The sequence below is a fragment of the Kogia breviceps genome, chromosome 4 (genome assembly GCF_026419965.1).
Source record: "Kogia breviceps isolate mKogBre1 chromosome 4, mKogBre1 haplotype 1, whole genome shotgun sequence".
In the NCBI taxonomy this organism is placed as follows: domain Eukaryota; kingdom Metazoa; phylum Chordata; class Mammalia; order Artiodactyla; family Physeteridae; genus Kogia; species Kogia breviceps.
Genome location: NC_081313.1, coordinates 133,941,568 through 133,963,412, shown reverse-complemented (window position 1 = coordinate 133,963,412; position 21,845 = coordinate 133,941,568). Strand labels below are relative to the sequence as shown.

At 57.3% G+C, this 21,845-nt stretch overlaps 1 protein-coding gene and 1 non-coding gene across 4 annotated transcripts; both read left to right on the top strand.

Moving 5' to 3' along the window:
* Window positions 1-948: 948 nt before the first annotated feature.
* PDLIM7 (PDZ and LIM domain 7) lies at window positions 949-16,981 on the top strand. Of its 3 annotated transcripts, none has more exons than XM_059061663.2 (13): window positions 949-1,069; window positions 2,022-2,127; window positions 5,854-6,005; window positions 6,086-6,116; window positions 6,572-6,690; window positions 7,373-7,509; window positions 7,671-7,707; window positions 8,667-8,728; window positions 8,875-9,112; window positions 10,109-10,289; window positions 16,151-16,271; window positions 16,369-16,484; window positions 16,638-16,981. In XM_059061663.2, the coding sequence occupies exons 2-13, from the start codon at window positions 2,032-2,034 to the stop codon at window positions 16,722-16,724; spliced, it is 1,377 nt and encodes a 458-aa protein (XP_058917646.1). In that variant the 5' UTR covers window positions 949-1,069; window positions 2,022-2,031; the 3' UTR covers window positions 16,725-16,981. The 3 variants fall into 3 exon arrangements, with proteins under 3 accessions (XP_058917646.1, XP_058917647.1, XP_058917649.1); XM_059061664.2 differs by lacking the exon at window positions 6,572-6,690 and adding an exon at window positions 7,094-7,110 and having other exon boundaries at window positions 985-1,069; XM_059061666.2 differs by lacking the exons at window positions 8,667-8,728; window positions 8,875-9,112; window positions 10,109-10,289; ... (1 more) ...; window positions 16,369-16,484; window positions 16,638-16,981 and adding an exon at window positions 7,906-8,274 and having other exon boundaries at window positions 985-1,069.
* A 4,438-nt stretch (window positions 16,982-21,419) lies between these two features.
* Window positions 21,420-21,549, top strand: LOC131756519 (small nucleolar RNA SNORD97). Its single transcript, XR_009335691.1, has one exon. It is a non-coding gene; the product is annotated as a small nucleolar RNA SNORD97 (small nucleolar RNA).
* Window positions 21,550-21,845: the final 296 nt, after the last annotated feature.

Genomic DNA, 21,845 nt, shown 5'->3' with positions numbered 1-21,845 from the left:
TCTTTAAAGATGAGAACACTTACAACGGTTTCTGTAGTGAGGGGGATGATGCAGAAGATGATGGTGGAGGGGGGAGAATAGCATGGGCCATGCCCTAGAAGAAGTTGAGGGGTGGACGCCTATTCGTCCACCCACACACTTCGGTCCCTGCTCAATTTCCCCCGCCACCTGCACTCAGCCGCCGGGGCTGAGCACTGGGGCAAAGTGGGGACGCTGACACCACCATTGGAGGCACTGACCGCTCAGGAGCGGGATACCAGGACACAGCTCATCGCGACAGTCAGCCCTGAGCCGTGGTTGCAGGGCCACAGGCTGCTGACTGCCGGGGGTCAGGGGGTAGGAGTAAGGTCAGGGCCCACAGGTCAGGATCGGGGCCGAGCCAAGGGCCCTTCCACCTCCGTCCGCTGCCATTGTTTTCTGCATTCGGTGGAGTGTTCTGCAAATTTAACTTCAAGCTCCCCTGTGTCCTCCACCACTAACCCCACCTCGAGGTACCCCACCCCCGCAACTCTCTACCAAATCCGTCCGATTTAGAAATTCTGGAGCCGCCAACGGCTGTGCCTTACACCAAACTGTGCCTATCTTCACGGCGGCCCTGAGAGGCGAGTATTATTGTCCCATTTTTCCGAGTTGGAAACCAAGGTTCAGAGATGACTGAGGTCCAGATCTGTCTATTTTCCAAGGCGGCTTTCTTTTCATTCCTCCAACGGGAGGCGCAAAGGGCCAGGACAGCGGCGGGTCGGGCTCCGGGGCAAGGAAGGTGTCCAGCAGCCCAGTCCCCGCCCGGGCCCCGTCCAGGCCCCGCCCCACCAAGGGGACCCTGGAGGGCCGAGTCTTACAGCTCAAAGCGAGATGGGACTTCGTGATTGGGCGGAGCGGAAGGATTGGGTGGGGCTTCCCACCGCCCGAGAGGCCGTGACTCTAACAGGGGTGTGGTATATGGCTCCGCCCCCTTACGCGGGCTCAAAGCGGACGGCGGCCACGGGGGCGGGGTCAGAACTCGGGCGGCGGATCTCAACGCTGGTCTTTGCAGCCCGCCGCCGAGCAGCGCCCCGGCGGGGCCGAGCAGGTACATGCGACAGCGCGGGGCGTCTCGGGCAGGACCAGGCGGGGGGCAGAGGCCTACTGGGGACCACAGCGGGTACTGGGGGTCTTAGCCAGGTCTGCGCTTCCTCCGGTGGGCCGGAGCTCCTACCCACGCCTTCCTGCGGCAAAGCCGGCTGCGGCGGGGCTGATTGGCGCCTGCGCCGCTCCCTACTCCCCGGATTTGGCCAGTGCATGAGGCCCGGGCGGGAGAAACTGAGTCACGTCGGGTTGGTAGCAGGCCTGTGTGGGAGGCACCACCCCCACTGAACTCCAGGATGAATCCCCTTCCTGGCCACGCTTTGGAGTCCCAGCCCCCACCAGCCACCGCAGGGGCCGCGCCCCCGCGCAGCCCGCCCCCCCAGCGCCCAGGGGTCCCGCCCCGGCTCCCAGCAGCTTCGACTGGGCCTGGAATGGCTAGGACCAGCTCCAGCCGCCTCCCTCCCCACCCCTCCCCCTCGCGTCCGAAGCCCCTGTGTGCTCCCTCCGCTGGCTCTCCGCACAGTGTCAGCTTACACGCCTTATATAGTCCGAGCAGGCTCCAGTCGAGGCCTGCCTGCCGGGACCTGGGGGCGGGGGAGAGGAGCGCCGGCCCCGGACTGGCCTTGCCGTCCAGTCCGAGGCTCAAGGTTGGCTTGGGAGGAGGCCGTGCCAAATTAGCCCTGCGGTCCACTCCTGGATGAGAGGAACCTCAAAACTGGATGCTGACTCCCCTCACCCTCCCAGTTCCTTAGGGAAGGGGGGTTGCCCCTGTCTTTCCAAAGTGAGGTCTGCCAGCTAGTAGCCCAGCCAAACCTAACAAGGTGCCCACCTACCCTCCCCCGGGTGTGCTCAGCGTCTGCCTGTGCCTGCCTGGCACTAGTCCGAGGCTGGTGTCCCATGATGGGCCTGCCTGTGCACCCACCATGCATCATCACTCACCTTTTCTCTCCTCTCAGGAGCGGCACCATGGATTCCTTCAAGGTGGTGCTAGAGGGGCCAGCACCTTGGGGCTTCCGCCTGCAGGGGGGCAAGGACTTCAATGTGCCCCTCTCCATCTCCCGGGTGAGCCTAGGTTGAGGCAGGAATCTTTGGGTGCTCAGATCTCCAGTGAGTGATGGGAGGAGTCTGAGCAGGAGTGAGCTAAGGCCAGTAGGCCAGGAGGTGTCCAGGTCCAGAGATGTGGGCACCTGCCACAAGGACTCCCAACTAGGCAGATACTAGGAAAGGAGCTCCCACACTTCCACAGCACTGCACTGTACCTGACGCTAGTCCACAAAGCTCCTGGAGCCACCTTTGAGGCTCAGGGAGATGCCATTTCTGGAGGAGGGGAGCCTGAGGTCTCCAGGAAGGGTCTAAGCTGCTTCAGGGAGCAATGCTTGGAGCTGGACCCCAGGCAGGGCACTCTGACTGCAGGATCTCACTTCATCCTCATTGCCATCCAAGGAATAGCAACTGTCATCCTGTTTATCCAGTTGAGATAACTTGGAGAGGTGAAGGTGCTCCTTCAGCAATTCCATGGCAAAGCAGGGATTGGAATTCAGGCACAGGGATGGCCTGCAGTTTTTGTGGGTGGGTGGGTTGCCTCTCCCCAGCCTACGTGAGGACCTTTATCCCAGCCACTGGTCCCATTCAGGATGCAGTGGCCTTTGACCCCAAGCTGGGGTTGGGACGGGGCTCTAGGGCTGTGACTTCTGCTCCCAAGAGCCTGTTCTGGTGGGGGCGGAGCTGGGGGCTGGCTCCTCCCTATGGCAGGGGGATTGCCTTATAAGCCCAAGAATGCAGCCCCATGCTGGGATGGCCACCTGGTGGCTGGAGTCTGCAGAGCTGGAAAAAAGCTGGCCTAGGCCTGGACCCCTGAACCCCGTGAGTGGGCCCCTCAGCTGATCACCACCAAGCTGTGGCTCCAGCTGTGGGGTCAGTTGTGGGACACAGAACAAACTGCCTGCCCTGAGAGCACGAGGCCAGCCCTTGGGTTGGTGTCTCTGACTGTGGCCTGGGGGTCGGGAGGGGGTGGGGACTTCCTGTCACCATATCCGCTTGTCCAGAGAGGCCCACCCAGGCTCCTGGTGGGCAGGCAGCTATTGGCAGGAAGCCCAGGGCAAGCACAGCCTGGAGGGGGCCAGAGGGCCCAGCTAGAGGGGGCCCCAAGGCAGAGTCTGTCAGAGTTGGGCTTGGTGGCTAGGGCAGGCAGGCAGTCACTGTTCCCAGGGACCCTTCCACAGGGTCCCCTGGAAGCTGCCCTACCAGCAAGGTAGCTAAGGGCAGTGGTATCCCTACCACATACACCCACCCTACACCCAATACTCAAGCCTTGCCAGCCCTGGAAACCTACCCTATACTCCCCTCCCTGGGAAAGTGCTGGCCAATGTGGCTGGGACCTTGGCTGACCTCTGAGCCTCAGTTTCTTCATTGGTGGGGATGGGCAACGAAGTAGCCTAAGGGATGGATTTTCAGATGTGGCCTGTTGGGGGCACTCTGAGCCCAGGCTCCCTTGTCAGCAGCCCCAGCATATGGGTGGGGCCACTAGCCGATCCCATCCCTGGAGTTGGACCTAGGCCCTGGTGGGTGGGTGTGTGGGGTGGTCTTTTCTGAGCTGGGCTGGCACCCTTTCTCTCCCCTGACCCCAGCATGGAGGGGGGCAGGGAGGGGCTAGGGCTGGCTGTAGGCCCGGGCCTGGGAGATGAGGTAATGTCTGGGACTTGGGGGTTGGGCTGCTCAGTGGAGCCCTCAGGCTGACTCACCCCCTACTCCATGCAGTGTCCAGCCCCCTGGCTTTTCCCCTCCTTGGTCCCTTGGGCCCTCTTGCTTCTCTCTCCAGACACACCCTGCCCCCCTGCCCCCCCCTCTTGCTTCTGTCTCCACCTCTCTGATCACTCCCCTATCCCTCCTGTGCTTCCTGTCCTCCTCACTCCAGAGAAGGAAATAGTCCCCAGCTCCCCATCCCCTCTCTGGGAGCCAACTGCTCCCACTCACCCTGAGACCCCCACCTCAGGCTTAGCCCACACCTCCCAGGAGCCAGCCAGTATGGGTGGGGAGTGGCCAGACCAGGTTTCCCGTCTACTGACTCACCACGACCTTGAGTAAGTCACTTCCTTGCAAGGGCGTCACTTCCCCATGCCCATTATAAGGGGTTGGATTGGACTAGAGGTAAGATAGGGGATCCAAGCCCTAAACCCAGCTAGGAGGTCAGGGGGTCTTTTCAGCCAGAGGGCTGACCTCTGAGTTGGGCCCCAGCTCTCAGCAGAGATGGCCTGGTAGGGTGGGGCCTTAGGGTCAGGGTCCTGGCCTTGCCTCTTGAGTTGCTAGCTTGGCGACTTGAAGCAAGTTACTTAACCTCTCTGTTTTTCCATGTGTAAAATAGGTATATTCCCAGACTCTACTCCACAGGGTTGTTGAAGGATTCAGTGTGTGGCAGTACTAGGTACTCAATAAACGTAAGCTGCTATTACCATTTAGCAGGTGAAGAAAGGGCCACCCAGCTGTCTTACCCTTCTAACTTCCCAAGCATGAAATAGAACCATCAAACCCAGGTCTCCCTCCTTGCCCTAGTGCCATTAGTCTCTGCATCTGGTCCCTCTGCCATCTCTCTGGAACCCCTTACGTCCTCTCTCCCTGCCTCAACTGAGTCTGAGCATCAGCCTGCCTCATGGGGCCACAGGAAGCCTGTACCCCTCAAATCTCACAATGTGAATCTGCCTTCCAGCACTTCCGCACAAGTCTGCTCAATGCCAGGCCCCTTGCCAGACGGCCAGGCAGCCCTGTGGACTTAGACTTATGAACAGCAGTGCCACTCCTGCCTGTGTTGCTGCCACTAGGCTAGAGTGCTGGGAGGGCCCAGTTGGGTTCTTCAGCATCACCTCTATCTGGACCCTGGCAAATACTCCACCCCGGGCCTTAAAACTGCTGTTGGTTCCTCCTAATCTCAAGGCCAAATCCTGGTTCCTACCAGCATTTGAGGCCTTCGTAAATAGCTGGACTCTCTCACACCACAGGCAGCCCATCCCACTCTCCTTTCGCCAAAGCCCACCACTTCCCAGAAGTCATTCTGATGGTTTCAGCTCATGCTGGTGGTGACCATTCCTTCCAGCATAGTATTGCTTCTCATTTGCCATGGGAACCAGGGATTCACAACCCAGAGCCTGAAGGATTGGGGGGAGAGGGTGATGTGGCATTTGAGGGCATGGGGGTGACATCCATATTTATTTACAACCTATGAAGCCCCAGCTGACATCTTGGACCCCATTCAGTCACACTGATCACTGGGAACCTAGAGGTGATGGGGCCTATTCTTGGCGCTCAAAGTGTTCCGGTAGGTCCCTGCAGATGGCCCCAGGACAGGGTGCTAGGAGTGTAAGAGGTCAATGAGAGCACCCAACAGTGCTCAGGGAGGTACTTGCCACACGCACAAGCCAGAGGGCATGTCTGGTGGGTGGAATGGCCTGGGCGAGAGGCCAGCAGGGGCCTCAAAAGGCTGCGGCTGGAGCTGAGAATCTTGGGTTTTAGCCTGAAGGTGGCTGCTTGTTGATGTCAGCTGTTTCTGGACTGTGGGGAGGGTCCCTGGAGGTGAACGAATAACTAAGCAGGGTGATTGGGGCAATGGTGAAGCTCACGTGAGCCCCACCCACTTCCAGATGACTTTAGTATGCAGCAGCTGCCCAGAAATATGCTGAATGAAGAGGCCTCTGGGTTCTGCAAGTGGGGCAGCAAAGGAAAGGCAGGGCTGGCTGCTGTTGGCCTGAGTTTGGCCTGCAGAGCCTTGGGCCTCCATGATCCTCTGTCTCTCCATAGCTCACTCCTGGAGGTAAAGCTGCGCAGGCCGGCGTGGCCGTGGGCGACTGGGTGCTGAGTATTGATGGCGAGAATGCGGGGGGCCTCACACACATCGAAGCCCAGAACAAGATCCGTGCCTGCGGGGAACGCCTCAGCCTGGGTCTCAGCAGGTATGCGGGCGCTGAGCAGGCCTGGCAGGTGGGCACGCCATTGGGGCTGCCCATCAACACCCCTTTCCCTTCTCTTTTAGGGCCCAGCCGCCTCAGAGCAAACCGCAGAAGGTATGTGAGGGGCTTGGGACATCTGGGCGGCAGGCGGGGTGGGATTGAACGTCCGGGCTGACCTGCCCTCCCTGGTGCATCCTTGGTATCCCCATCCCTGGCCGGGAGTAGAGGGTGGAGGCTAGAGCTGGGGAGTCTGGGGACTGGGAGTTGGGCCGGGGGCTGCCGCACGGTCAGGGTATCACGCGTATCTGCCTGTCTGTCCGTCTGCCTGTCTGCCTCCCGCCGGCCTGTGCTGCAAGCTGCACTAGTCCGCCCTCGCCCTCGGGCCTCGGGGGCTGAGATCATCGCTCCCAAATGGGCCCCTTGAAACCCGAGTCGCCCCTTCCCTGTAGCCTCAGGCCAGATGTGTGGGGGTGGGGCTGGAGCGCCGCAGCCCTCTCCGCGCCAGGGGGGCACCCCACTCTAGCCAGGTCCCCGCCCCTGCCCGCCCTGCCCGCTCTGTCTCCGCCCAGGCCCTGGCCCCCGCCGCGGACCCCCCGCGGTACACCTTTGCACCCAGCGCCTCCCTCAACAAGACGGCCCGGCCCTTCGGGGCCCGCCAGCCCGTTGACAGCGCCCCGCAGCAGAATGGGTACGTCCACCCTGCCCGCCAACATCCCTCCTGCCCGCCCACCGCCCACGCCATCTGTCCACAGCCCCACGCCCGCCCGCTGCCCGCTGCTGCTCAGTCTGCGCTGCGCCCCAGCCCGGCCGGAACCGTGCGGCAGCGACCCCTGGCGGCCTGGGCGGGGACTGCAGGCACAGGGCCCCTCCGAGGGTGTGGCTCCTGCCTGGGCACTGTCCTCCTGGAGGCTCTGAACGAGGCAGCGCCCCCTCGCTGGTGGCCTGGGGTTGGGGTTTAGTGTCGGGCCATCTGAGCCCTAGACACTCAGTGCAGCCTTGCCTCAAGCTATTCTGACCCCTTGCCATCTTTCTTCCTCCCCTTGTCTATTTCTTTGTTCTTTTATCTGTCCATGTGTCTATTTCCTTCACAGGTGCAGACCCCTGACAAGTCAGTGAGCCCCCTCTGCCTGTCCCTCTCTTTCTTCCTTTTGGCACTCTGGGTGGTGGCCCCTCCCCACCCTGGCTGCCCTCCTCTCACCTTGATTACCCTCTTCCCCTCTCACTTACCTATCCAACCTCCCACCCGGCAGGGCCCTGGCCTTGCCCTTCCCCACTCTGCCATCACCATAGCCCACATGTACCAAAGCTGGGGAGGGGCTGCCCCCACTGCCCACCCCAGCATGAGGTTCTGAGCCACACCCTCCCCACAGACAGCCGCTCCGACCGCTGGTCCCAGACGCCAGCAAGCAGCGGCTGATGGAGGACACGGAGGACTGGCGGCCAAGGCCTGGGACTGGCCAGTCCCGTTCCTTCCGCATTCTCGCCCACCTCACGGGTACCGAGTTCAGTAAGTGCCATCCCAGGGCAGGGCAGACTCTCTTCCTGGCCCCCAACCCGGGCCTGGGCTTAGCTGGAGCCTGCTCCGGCACCCCGTGACCCTCTGCCAGGGCTCAGGGCTGGGGTGGCCTTCTGTCTGCTCTTGGTCAATGCCTGCCTCTGCCCTCTCAGTGCAAGACCCGGATGAGGAGCATCTGAAGAAATCAAGGTAACAGGACGAGCTCCAGCCCCTCTTTCTCACTTCCTGCCTCTCCCATTCCACCCACCACCCTGTGTCTGCTCCTGGCCATCCATAGCCAGGCTTCTCCATTCTCTTTCCTTTCTTCAGTCCTCCCTCCCTTCTTCCCTTCCTCCCTTCCATCTCTCCTTCCTTCCACTTTCTCCTCCTTCTCTCTCTGCCCCTCAGGGAAAAGTATGTCCTGGAGCTGCAGAGCCCACGCTACACCCGCCTCCGGGACTGGCACCACCAGCGCTCTGCCCACGTGCTCAACGTGCAGTCGTAGCCTGGCCCTCGCCGGCCGGCCGCCCTCTCTGTCTCTCTCTTTCTGTTCCTCCTCCCAGGGCACCCCCCGACCTTGGTGCCTCCAGCTTCTGCCTACCTCACCCCTCCCTTTCCTGCCCCTGGACTGAGCCTCCTACTGGCCTGGCCTCGGCTGCCCTCCTGGCACAGGGCCTGGCTCCATCTGACACTGTCTTCACTCTTTGCCCTATGGTACTGCTGTCTGCCAGGTCTGTGCTGGCTTAGGCATGAAAATAAACATGCTCGGCCCTGCTTTTTCTGCCTCTGTCTTCTATCTTTGTGGGCTTGGTTTGCATTTGGGGTAAGGGGGTGTTAGATGGATAAAATCCAGTATAGGCCCTGCCAGCCTGGGTCTCAGTGGGTGGGAGTACCCAGCAAAGGGGGCCCTGCCATCAGAAGAAGACCTAAGAGTTGCCCCAGAAGTGAGAGCCCTGCTCCACCTCCTAGCCCTGTGCCACAGACCAGCCAGCTGGAACCTGGCTAGGAGAAGCTGCCCTACCCATCCCTACCCCAGTGGGGCCTGGAGTCCAACCCAGCAGCTCTCATGCACCCACGCATCTCCCATGGGGCCAGCAGGACCAAGGTTGGGGGGTGGAGCCATGCCAGGAGCCTCAGCTGTGCAGGGCCTTGAATGGCAGATCTTACAGCCAGGTGCCCAGGACAGAAGCCCCAGCCCCAGCTTCAGCTACACCTCAGGAACCCTGGCCTGGTGAGAGAGAGTGGGCTCCGGCCTGGGGAAGGGTGGGTAGCCTCCAGAGGCATGGGGGTGGGCCCCCCCAAGCTGCCCCGGGGTCTCCCCACGGTCCTGTGGCGTCCCTGGGCACCCCCTTGGAGTCACTTTCCTGGCCTTGGCAGGCCCTACCACCCCCAGCCCCACCAGCCGCCCGCCCTGGGCTGTGGACCCTGCGTTCGCTGAGCGCTACGCCCCGGACAAGACCAGCACGGTGCTGACCCGGCACACCCAGCCAGCCACACCCACGCCCATGCAGAACCGCACCTCCATTGTGCAGGCTGCCGCTGGAGGGGGCCCTGGAGGCGGCGGTGGCAGCAATGGCAAGACTCCCGTGTGCCACCAGTGCCACAAGGTCATCCGGTGGGTGGCCCTGTTCCTTTCCTACCGTGGTCTTTCCTGACCTCAAGTCGAGCCCTGGTGTCTTTCTGATCTCTGCTCCCCCATCTATCTCCCCACTCATCTCAGCTGCCCCTGTGGGAGGATGAGGATTCGGTTCCCTATTGGAGTGAGGGTAGGGACCTGGGCTGGTTCCTCAGATTCTGAATCCCGCACTCCTTACCCGCAGCCCACCCGTCATTAGCCTCTGCTCAGCATTTGCCCTGGTGAAATGGAGGAAGTGCCAATGACACAGCCGAGCTGCAGCCCTAGACTCGCTGCTCTCTGGGCAAGGAAGGGCCTCCCCTTCCCACCCCTTCTGCCTCTCTCCTTCCTGCTCGCTTGGTCTCTCTCTGCTAAGCCTCTGAAGTCCCTCCCTCTCTGCACTGCTCCCTGGGGCCCAGCAGAGTCACACAGCCCCCCAGAATCAGTATGACAGTGTGCCTTCTTAGTTCTCATCCCAGGCCCTGTACCTTTCTAGATTCCTGTCAGCTCTTAGGCTCTGTGAAGCACCCCCTCCTTCAGACATCCCCATTTACCTGGGACCTGCAGGGCCTTCCCCAGGCCAGATGGAACAGGCAAGCAGGACAGGGTGGGCACCAGGCTCAGCTCAAGTGCCCACTGGTCTTCAGGGCTCACGGGCACTCCAGGCCTCCTGCCCCCACCAGGGCACCAATTCCTTGGGTTCAACTTATTAGGCCCAAATCAACAGCTCTCACCCAGTGTAACCTTCCTCCCTTTTCCAACACTGCCCTTCTCCCTCATCTCCTGTCATCAAAACAGTGCAGCTTTGTCTCTCTTGCTGTGTGACCTTGGGTGAGTCACCTCCCAAGCCTGTTTTCTCCCCTATTTGGAGATGGAGAGAAAGAACTTTCTCTTCAAGGCTTCATAGTAGGTGTTGGGTAAACCCTGTGGGGTTCTGGCCAGGAACCCCGACTTCGTTTGCATCCATTCCTGCTTACTGCCCTTGCCTCCCGCCAGGGGCCGCTACCTGGTGGCGCTGGGCCACGCGTACCACCCTGAGGAGTTTGTGTGCAGTCAGTGTGGGAAGGTCCTGGAAGAGGGTGGCTTCTTCGAGGAAAAGGGCGCCATCTTCTGCCCGCCCTGCTATGACGTGCGCTATGCACCCAGCTGTGCCAAATGCAAGAAGAAGATCACTGGCGTGAGTGGGGCTGGCGGGTGGCTGGGAAGGCAAGTCTGACCCTTGAGCATTGAGGAGTGTTGTTGAGCAACTCCTGAACCTGGGAGCTCTCCCTGCAGGAGCCTATTGGAACCTTACCAGCCTAACAGTCGGGCTGCTATATTGACCTTACTTTTCATTAATCAGGGTCCTCTTAACAAATGACCTAATTCCTACTCAAAAGGGCTCAAGCAAGAGAGTGTTGGCACAAATAATCAGAAAGGCTGAGGGGTGCTAACTTCAGGCCCAGCTGAATGCGTATCCCGAGGTCATCAGGAGTCTTTCTACTACTTGCCTCTGGTTTCATCTTTGTTGGCATCGTTCCCAGAGTGCTTTTCCCTAGAAAGCGGCCAAGATAGTGCCACAGTGGCTCCAGGGTTACATCTCCCCAGGTTAGCACCACAAAGTGAAAGAGAGCATCTTTGTGCCAGTTGATGTATCAACGAGTCCCAGTGCTGATGCCCATTGGCCTGACTTGCTTCACATGCCCATCTCTGAACCAAGCCCCATGACTCTAATTGGCCAGGCCTGGGTGACACCCCCTCTTGGAATGGGGGCTGGTGGCCTTGCCTGAACCACAGGACTGGTTCCTTGAAAATAAAACCAGGATGACATTACCCAAAGAAGAGAGGTAAGTGCTAGTCAGGCCAAAACAAGAGATGGCTGCTGTGTGGGGATTGCATTCAGCTTCGGTAATAGAAAACCCCACTATAGAGGTTGAAACAGAAGGAGTAACATTTACTTCAATCACAAGAATTCCAGGAGTGGAATAGCAGCTCAAGGATGCCTTTAGGCTTTTCCTCTTTTTAAGTTCCGAAACCCTTAGCATGTAGATCTTTGTCCTCAAGTGTATTGTATCGTGGTTGCCAGATAAATGGTTGGGGCAGATGCTTTTCTTTTTCTTTTTTTTTTTTTTTTTTTTTTTTTTTTGCGGTAAGCCGGCCTCCCCCTGTTGTGGCCTCTCCCGTTGCGGAGCACAGGCTCCGGACGCGCAGGCTCAGCGGCCATGGCTCACGGGCCCAGCCGCTCCACAGCATGTGGGATCTTCCCAGACTGGGGCACGAACCCGCGTCCCCCGCATCGGCAGGCAGACTCTCAACCACTGCGCCACCAGGGAAGCCCAATGCTTTTCTTTTAATGAGGTTTTGCCTTTTGACTCTGGAAAAAAAACCAGGAACTAGCATCTTTATCCCAGTTGTTGGAATTGTTAGCCTGTGAGCACCTGGGCCATGGGGGAGGCTGGCAAATCCAGTATTTTAGCTTCTGTCCTCTGTAAGAGAGAAAGGCAAAAGAGAAGGGGGTTGTGACAGGCTTTTGGGAGGCTAATGCACAGTGTCTGCCGCCCCTAGTACATATGAAAACGGAAACTCTGAAAGATGACTTGATGGGCTTGAAGGACACAGGACTATTGATTTGCAAAGTCAGAAATTTAGGCTCAAAAACTTGTGATTAAAAATCCTGTTCTTCCCACTGAGGCTAAATATGCAGCATAGCCTGGCCTGGTCTCCTGCAGGGCAACCTAGCTGCCACCCAGAGCTGGGCTTGGGACTTCGGTCAGCACATGTCATGGGTTAAGAGTGATGCACTATCTACCTTCTCCCATTCATTCTCTTTACTGAGTGTGGGCAGTGTGCCCCACGCTAGGGACACCTTGTGAAGAGACAGGCGTGGCCCTGCCCGCAGGAGCTCACACAGAGGAAGGGGACTCTGAGGGTGTCAGGGGCTGAGCAGCCTGAGGAAAGGGGAGCATAACAGGCAGGGTTACAAGTTGAGGGGGGTTTCAGTTTTACCTGTATGGAAACTGAAGTCCAGAGAGAGGCAGAAATTGCCCAAGGCTGCAGAGCATGAGGGCCGAGCCAGAGCAGCCCCAGGCACTGCTGACTTTCAGCTTGGGCTCTTCTTGCCACTCATGCTTCTCCCCATTTCTGGATTCATAGGCAGGGCTTCCAGATGTGGCTAGAGAGCTCTGCAGTGATGGTCATGTTAGTGACGATTACCTTGACCGCAAGTGATAGAAAAAATAATGGCGGCTATTACTCACCTAAGAATGTCCAGAGGTGGGCAATCTGGGACTTGTAGGCAGATCCAGGCTCCTGGATCTTGTTTCTCGGACATTCTCAACATTGGCTTACTTACCACTCATAGTCCAAGATGCCGCTTGAGCTTCAGGCAAAATTTCCACGTTCTAACCAGCAGGATGTTGGAATGAGAAGAAGGGGTGGAAGGCTCTTGGGAGTCATCTGTAGAAGATGCTGCCACCCAGCCCTTCCGCTTCCATCCTGTTGCCCAGAACTCAATCGCATGACCACACTGAGCTGCAAGGGAGGCTGGGAAATAGAGTCTGGTATAGATATGTGCCCAGCAAAAAAATGGGGATTCCATCAGTAGACTGGAAGGGAAGAAAGGATATTATCACAGTCTTGTGTTGTGGGTCATTTACTATGTGTAGGCATCCAGCTAATCATACTACAAAGTCAATTTGATTATTCTCATCTTACAGATGAGGAAATTTTGCCCAAGATCACAGTAATTTCTCCACCAGCCTAGGCCATACCCTGTTGGACTGTTCTAGCAGAACGGGCTGGATCCCAGGAACTTTCTTAAGCTGGCATCTGGGTTTGTCTCCCACAGATCAAGGCCCTTCTGTTCGCTGATGGCCCTGCCTGTGTTGCACGGTGCTCTTGGCCCTCCCTGCCCCAGTTTTGGGTGGGCAGCGTTATCACCCAGGTCGCAGATGAGGAGGCAAGGCTCACAGAGCCTGACTGGCTCCTGGGTCCTAGAGTAAGCCCAGAGTAAGGTGGCAAGCCCTGCTCCTGCCCCAGCCCAGGCCAGTGGTTCCACAGTGTGGCCCAGAGGCCCTCAGCTTCCCCTCTTGCAGGGACTCCAGGGCCTGACAGACCCCAGGAAGCTCCTACCTCACCCTCCCATGGGGCAGGAAGCTAACCTTCCCAGTTGACCATGCGCTTTGGGCTCTGCCTGTGCCTGGTGCTTGGGACTATGCCTGCTCTCGGAGCTCAGAGTGGAGCATGGGGAGAGAAACACAGGACAATCAGGTTGTTTCAGCAGAGTTGGAGGGGACACATTAGAGGGGACCCGTCCCGTGGTCTGGGGACCCTCTGGAACACTATGCTCTCAAGGCTCACCACTCACCACCAGCCCCCCTCACTCTGTGCTCCAGCCACATGGGCTTCTCCATTTTGCCAGTGTGCTGTTCCCTTTACCACAGGGCCTTTGCACAGGCTGTCCTCTGCTAGGAATACTCTTTAGCACTCTCTTTACCTCATTTCTTCTCATCTGGGACTCAAATAGCACTTCCTCAAGGGCACTTTCCTTGATACCCACCCTCCCCACCAACCTAGGCTCCCCACTCTTTGCTCACTACCTTCCAGTCCTGTTGTCCCATCTCTTCCCCAGGGTGAACTTCATGGGTTGGGACCAGGGCTGTTTTGCTCACACATTATGCTGTGCCCCATATATAGGAAGTGGTCAATTAACACTTGAAGGAGTGGATGGAAGTGGCGTCTAAGCTGAACTTAAAACATGAGTAGGAATTAGCTTGGAGAAGGATCAGGGGAAAGTGCTCCAAGAGGAGGGAAGAGCGGTGTCACAAGGCAACACCCAGGGAGGATGTGAGATGAGGCAGAAGGGGGTGGCAGGGGCCATGTTAGAAGTTCAGAGCTGGGGACTGCTGAGGTCAGGTGTGCCTGGCAGGCTTCCCCAGGGCAGGGGGAGACAGCTAGAGGAGGAGAACTGAGCTGCTGGCCCTGGGTCAGCATGGTGGGATGGGAGAGGCAGATAGATTTAGGAAGCTTTGGGCATAAGATAGGGGAAACTGGCTCACGGGTTCTTCTGGATACTGGCAGAGACCTGCCTCCCTGGCCATGCTCCCACTGGGCCCAGCTCTGGGCTTCCCATGCTCCTGCCAAGACCCTGTTCTGTGGGCTTACAGCCAAGTTCCTTCCCCCAACCCTTTGTCTTATCCTTGCAAAGAGGCAACACCAGGCAGTGGGAAGAGCCAGCTTTGTAGAGAGCCAGACTTGGGCTCAAAACACATTTCCACCATCTATTGGCTGTATGACCTGGGGCAAGTCACTTTCTCTGGGCCTCACTAAAATGGAGGTGGCAGTAACTTCCTGGCCAGGGTGGTTGATAGGTATATGTGAGATGTGACAAATTTTTTTTTTTTTCTACTCCACACAGCTTGTGGGATTTTAGTTCCCCAACCAGGGATCAAACCTGGGCCCTCAGCAGTGAGAACATGGAGTCCTAACTACTGGACTGCCAGGGAATTCCCGTGACGGATTTTATAGAGGTCACACGGGCCAGCTGAGGGCTAGGTGCTTCCCATACTAATGTCTTACTTGGTCCACACTGTTTCATTTTTAAATTAATGGCCAACATTGAAAAACTGGATTTGACTTTAACACCTAGATCTCCACCTGAGCCTTCCAGGCATTCCTGAACAACGTGGTCACCACCACCCCTGTGGGGAGAACAGGTGCTCTCCCACAGCACAGTCCCCACCTGGCCCTGGCAGGCACTGGGTCTGGGACCCCTGGCTTCAGATGTGGGACCATCTTTACAACACCCCTGCAAAGCTGGGATTAGGCTCTCAGTTCAAAAGGGAAGGAGCCAAATGTCAAGAGAAGGGAAAGCTGTTGGGCAAGCCACCCAGCTAAGGTCTGGCTGAACCCAAAGATCTGATTCCCCCTCTGGGCTCCACACTGCCTTCTGCCTGCTCCAGATAGGGATGCTGCTGCCCTGGTTGGCCCGAGGGTCCCAGCCCCAGGGAAAGCTCAGCCCACCAGCAGCCTCTGCTTTGGCAGGCCTCCAGCAGAGCAGGTTAACTCAACTCACGAGCACTTGTGATGCATACCCATGGACCAGGCACTGTTGGGATATACCTGCTAACAGAACAGTTGGTATTTCACGGCGTCCTGGACCTTACACTGGATCAGGAAGAAGGGGGTGGGGAGCAGACAATAAGCAATGACAAAATAGGTAAATTACCTGGTAGTATGTTAGTACGGAAAAAAGGAAAGCGCTATTGGGAGTGTGGCTTTGGGAAAGCGGGTTGGCCTATGAACTGGTGTCAGAGTGGCCCTCATGGAGAAGGTGGCCTTTGAGCAGAAACTTGAAGGAGGTGAGGGGTGAGCCTTGCAGGCATCTGGTGCAGAGCAGTCCAGGTAGAGGGGACAGCTGGTGTGAAGCCCCAAGACGCTGTGCCTGGTGTGTCAACCATGGATGAGAGGCCGTGTGGGGAGAGCAGAGAGACGGAGGCCAGACTTGCTGGTCTCTGGGCCCTTCCCAGGTCTTTGGCTTTTGCTCAGAGAAATGTGGACTAGGCAGGAATTGGAGCAGAGAAGGATGTGGTCTGGCACAGGTTGATAGCAGTCTGTAGGGGCAGAGAGGGAGGAGCACAGAAGCCAGTTTCATGCAGTCATCCAGGTCACATCAGGGAGCCTGTGAGAAGTGGTCAGAAAATGGATGCATCTTGAAGGTGGACCCAGCAGGATTTCCTGGTGGACCTGAAGTGAGGTGTGGGAGAAAGCAGGGAATTTGGCCCATGCAGATGGAGTTGCCGTCAACTGAGATGGAGACAGCTGTGGGAATGCGAGAGGTTTGGGGTGCAGAGATTGGGAGCTGAGCTTTAGACGTGGCATGGTGGACAGCCACGGGGAGACCTCAGGGTTGGAGAAAGAAAGTAGCAGCAGTGTACCGATGCTAACATTTACCGACGTAACATTTACCCTGAAAGAAAGAGGACCCAAGCCTGCTTTCCTATGTCGCTGGCTCTGGAGAGGAGGGTGTTGAGCTGCCAAATGACTGTTGCTTCCTCCCAGGAGATCATGCACGCCCTGAAGATGACCTGGCATGTGCATTGCTTCACCTGTGCGGCCTGCAAGACACCCATTCGGAACAGGGCCTTCTATATGGAGGAGGGGGCCCCCTACTGCGAGCGAGGTATCGGGTGGAACAGGCAAGGAGGCGGGGCTGGGTGAGGGGGCGGGGCGCGGGCAGGGGAGAACCCAGGGTCCCCTTCCTCTCCGTGTGTCTCCAGACTATGAGAAGATGTTTGGCACAAAATGCCGAGGCTGTGACTTCAAGATCGATGCCGGGGACCGCTTCCTGGAGGCGCTGGGCTTCAGCTGGCACGATACGTGCTTCGTGTGCGCGGTGAGTGCCCCTCCTCCGACTCAGGCCCCGCCCCCAAAGCCCTGTGTTCTTCACCAGCCTCCCTCCCACCCCTGCCTCTGGGATTCTTGAGGTTGGGAAGGGACCTCTCTTGCCACCTCCAACCCCATGTAACTGGACCTTGGCTGTTCCCAGATATGTCAGATCAACCTGGAAGGAAAGACTTTCTACTCCAAGAAGGACAAGCCCCTTTGCAAGAGCCACGCCTTCTCCCACGTGTGAGCCCCTCCCACTCACTGCTGCCCACCCCGCCCTGTCCAGCTGGAGGGGTTGCTGGTTCTGGAGTCATCGCCCCAGATTTCTGGGTAGGGCCAGCAAAAGTTGCCCAACCCCGACTCTTGGCCTGAGCCTGCGGTTCCCTGAGCCCCTGCCCACCCGCTTCACCTCCCCCAACTCCCTCCACCACCTCCGCACACTGGTGCTGGCCACACCGGCCCCTCTTCACGTCCAGTGCCACAATAAACCTGTATCCAGCTGTGTCCGGTGTGCACTTCCCCCTATGCATCAAGAAAGGTGGGCTCTGAGGCATGTAGCAGGGTGGAGATTAAGTTTTCCAGGGCTTACCATCCTGGTGGTCCTGTGATGGGGACATGGAGGACTCTCAGTCAGCAGGAGGAGGCAAAGGGGAATTGCATGTGCTGGGCCCAGGACCTGCAGAAGTGGGGGGAACCTGGGCTGGCCTGGCGTGGAGGTCAGAGAAGAGGAGTTGAGGGGTATCCTCAGGGATGGGACATGGAAAACAGTACACCAGAGTGAGGGCCTAGAGGGACCGCTGCCATCTGAATGCTGCAGGCAAAGAAGGTGGGGCTGGAGAGGGCAGCCCTCCAGTCCTGGAAAGCCACAACTGCCAGGACAAGGAGCCAGGACTGCTTCCTGAGGGCAAGGTGGCGGTGGGGAGATCAGGGCACAGAAGTGTTCAGATCTGTGTTGTAGAAAAAGCCCCGAGAGCCGCGAGTGGGGTGAACAGAGGAGAGAGACTGAGAGGAGGGGCAGGACTCAGGGGAAGAGAAGAGCAACAAGCCCAAAGGCAGAGATGGGATCCAGTGACAGGTCCCAGGGAGCCCGGAGTGGAGGCCTGGGATGAGAGATGAGGAGAGGAAGGAAGGCAGGTTTGCTAGACATCTGGAGTATACCAGTCATTCCTCACATCATCTTAGGTGCCTGCAGTTATTTTATAGATGAAAGCTTAGGAGACCTGACCAAAGTCGCACAGCTGCTGAGCCATGAGACAGACTAGAAGGCAGGCACGAAGCTGGCTGCACTGTCCTGGGAGGGGCCAGCACTGAGTGCCATGCTCCAGGGATGCTGCTTCAGAAGCTTACTTCTGTCTGCTACCTCAAAACCTGGAGGCTATGGTGGTGGCCCCATCTTTCCCTGGGGTCTCTTGCTTCCCACTGGTGCCCTCCACTACCCCAGGGGGACTGTCATTTCTCCTGTTTCAAGTTTGGACTGGAGAGGGACTGAGGAAAGGCCCCAAACTAGGCCAAGACAATTCAGTGCGCCCATGGCCACCTGTCCTCCAGGGCTCCCTTGGCATGAGGAACCTCAGCACATCTAAAGTTGTTGGCATTCTCAACAGGTGCTTGGGCCTGTCCTCTTTAAGAGAAGTGAAGGGCCTCTCTGTTGTGTTCTCTCGAGGACCCCTGGAGCATGAGTGCAGGGCTTCCTGTGTTATTGGATTGGTCAAAAAGTTCATTCGGGTTTTTCCAATTTCATGTTGTCTTGCCAGAGCCTAGAACAGTGCCTAGCACACGGTGGATGCCCAATGAATGTTTGTTGAATGAATGAATGAGGTGCCTATGGGACATTTTGGAGACCAATTCAGGGAACAGCAGAATATTCAAGTCTAGATTCACCTTGGATTCAGTTTGGGAGTGAGTTTGGGGCAGTTATCACAGATACTTGTCTTTGATGCCCAGAGAGGGGCCCAGGCAGGTCACATCAGGAGTAAGGCAGGTAGGATGTCGTTTTCTTTCAACATAGTTATCCCTGGCTTATTTTTTTAAAAAAGATTTCTTGTTGCCTTTTAAAAAATATTTATTTGGGCTTCCCTGGTGGCGCAGTGGTTGAGAATCCGCCTGCCAATGCAGGGAACACGGGTTCGAGCCCTGGCCTGGGAAGATCCCACATGCCGCGGAGCAACTGGGCCCGTGAGCCACAACTACTGAGCCTGCGCGTCTGGAGCCTGTGCTCCGCAACAAGAGGCCACGATAGTGAGAGACCCGTGCACCGCGATGAAGAGTGGCCCCTGCTCTCCGCAACTGGAGAAAGCCCTCGCACAGAAACGGAGACCCAACACAGCCAAAAATAAATAAATAAATTTTAAAATATATATATATTTTTTTTAAAAATAAAATAAAATAAAAAATAAAAATATTTATTTTATTTAGTTTTTTGGCTGTGTCGGGTCTTTAGTTGAGGCATGCGGGGTCTTCATTGAGGTGTGCGGGATCTTTCATTGTGGCGTGGGCTCTTTGTTGTGGCTCACGGGCTTCTCTCTAGTTGTGGCGTGCGGGTTTTCTCCCTCTAATTGTGGCACGCGGGCTCCAGGGCGCGTGGGCTCTGTAGTTTGCGGCACACGGGCTCTCTTGTTGAGGCACGTGAGCTCAGTAGTTGTGGCACTCAGGCTTAGTTGCCCCGCGGCATGTGGGATTTTAGTTCCCTGACCAGGGATCAAACCCACGTCCCCTGCATTGGAAGGAGGATTCTTTACCACTAGCGAAGTCCCTAGACATACTTGGCATATTAAATGCAGAGTATCTTTCACTTCCACAAAGAAATATACTCTCTCCCACTTCTCTTGAACCATGAAGCTCTCTCAGTCCATCCTTGGTTTCCATGGAGAGGGGTGGATGGTGAGTGCTGCTGGAAGCCATCTATGGGGGGCCTTCTGGGGGCAGCCGTGTGGGAATGATGAGCTGTAGCCAGATCTGCCAGTTTACCAACGGCGTCAGAGATTCAGAGTTCTATGTGAAACTTGGTTTTTCAATGTTGGCAACTAAGTTAGATTTTTTAAAATCCTATTAAAAAAAATAAACGTGGGCCAAATCCAGTGTGAGGATGGCCAGGGCCGCAGCATAAAGACATGAGAGATGGGGCAGTAGCAACATCACAGCACAGGGCAGAGAAAGCGGAAGGAGCCGCCAGAAGTGGAGGACCACTGGGCTTCCCTGGTAGCGCAGTGGTTGAGAGTCCGCCTGCCGATGCAGGGGACGCGGGTTCGTGTCCCGGTCCGGGAGGATCCCACATGCCGCGGAGCGGCTGGGCCCGTGAGCCATGGCTGCTGAGCCTGCGCGTCCGGAGCCTGTGCTCCGCAACGGGAGAGGCCACAACAGTGAGAGGCCCGCATACTGCAAAACAAAACAAAACAAAAACAAAAACAACACAAGAAAGCAGTGGAGGACCACAGCCTCTGGAGGGAGGGAGCTCGAGGCAGGGAAGCCTGGGCGGGGCAGGAGTGTCAACCAGGCAGTTAAGGCCGAGGAGTCCCCATTGCCTTTTGCAACAGGGTGACGTTTGCCAGATCAGTTTAGCAGAGAGCTGGGGCCGATGCCAGGGTTGGAAGATCAAGGGGGAGGGTGTAGAGAGTGTGTAGATGAGAGTGTGACGGCTGTCTTAAGAGGCTTGGCTGTGGTGGGCCCAGAGGACCACTAGCAGTCGTGGTCAGCTGAGTAGCCAAGAGGGGTGGAGGAGGCACCTTGAGGCTCCTGCCAAGGGAAGGTGGTTGAAGAAATTGGAGGGCAGATGTAAAGGGAGAGTAGAGCAGAGAGCTGGGGACTGATCTCAGGAAAGCAGAGCTGGTCTGGATGGAAGTAAAAACAAGCACGGGCACCTGCTCTGAACAGCCACCTCTCTCTCTGCCAGAACCACAGAGCAATCTCTTAGATGTCATTTAATCACCAAAACATGCTTAAGAGAGATGTCATTAAAGGCATGTTTCAGATGAGGGACCTGAGGCTCAGAGAGGGAAAGTGACCTCTGTCCAGAGCCACCCAGCCTGAATGACCTGGGTCTGCTGCTCCATGGATCAAAGACCAAGGTGCTCCCCATGGCACCTCCAAGCACCCGCCCTCCCCAACACAGAACTGCAGGGATCGTGGTGTTCTCAAGCTTGTGTGTGAGGCTATGCAGGTGGAGGCCAAGGGTACTGGGAAATGTCTTTGTACCGGGCATGGGAGGCCATTAGCGCCCTTGGAGAGTGCTGTTCCCCCAGCAGAGGGGGCAGAGCCCTTGGCGGGGGGCTGAGTGGGCAACTGGAGAGACAGCAGGCCAGGGAGGGGCATTTTCCAGCTCTGAGCAGCTTGAGCTCATTGGAAGTCGGCAGGGAGACAGGCGGTGGAGTACAGGGTACACAGGCAGGAACTGATGATTCTGGTGCTGCATTCTTGGTGCTGGGCCCCACCTGGGCCTTGGAACACTCACAGGGTACACAGGGTCCTGCTCTAGCAAGGGAGCTGAGGCTAGGGGCTAAAGGGCCCTGCCCCATGGCACACAGGGGGCAGCAGCCAGGGCTGGGATTCGAACCTGAGTTGGCCTGAGTCCAAAGCCAAACCTGAGAGTGGAAGAAGGGCTCCTCCCCAACTGGGACCTAAAGTGGGGCAGGGTAGGGCGTGTGGGGGTGACCCTAGGGTTCCAGGAGCTATGGTGGGGCAAGAAGCAGCTTGCTGGGAGCCTGTGGAGAACTCAAGAGGCTGGGGTCAGCCCTGGGAGATTGTGCAGTGGGGTCACTACAGAATGGCCAGGGAGAGTCCCAAGACCAGCCAAGGTTCTCCCACTCAGGGCCCGGCGGCAGTAGAAGGTCAACTCAGCTTTCACCCGTGTCCCTTGCCACTGACAAAAATGACTACTACTTGGAGACTAGGTCAACTGGGAAGGACTCTCAGCTGCATTTCAAACTAGTTTAAGCAAAAACAGGGATAGCCCAATGATTATAAAGAGACACGTTATTAAGAGGACTTAATGCTGGAATTCCTTACCTTCTTTCTCTGTTTTCTGTACTTCTATGTTTGCCTGTCAAAGAAAAAAAAAACAAAACAAAACAGGGATAATTTGTCTCATTTAACTTAAAAGGTTAATGGCTTCAGACATGGCAGGATCCAGTACCCATAGATGTATATCAGGAGTCTCTGAGCCCCTGGGTGTGCTCTCCGCAGCCCCCACCCCCAGATCTCCCCCCACCTCCATTTCTCAGTTTTGCTTTTCTCAGTGCTGGCTTTATTCTCAGGCAACTCTCCCCATTATCAGTAAAGACGCCCCTCAGCCAGCTCCAGGCCCTCATCCAGTGGGGCCAGCTCAGGGCTGGCTCCCATTGGACTGACTTGGGTCATGTGTCCATTCCTGAAG

Bases quoted from the DNA above. Each gene is read 5' to 3' on its own strand.
- PDLIM7 (XM_059061663.2), top strand. From the start codon at position 2,032: ATGGATTCCTTCAAGGTGGTGCTAGAGGGGCCAGCACCTTGGGGCTTC. The intron at 8,729-8,874 runs GTGAGAGAGAGT...TGGCCTTGGCAG, and splicing joins ACCTCAGGAACCCTGGCCTG to GCCCTACCACCCCCAGCCCC. The intron at 16,272-16,368 runs GTATCGGGTGGA...GTGTGTCTCCAG, and splicing joins GGCCCCCTACTGCGAGCGAG to ACTATGAGAAGATGTTTGGC.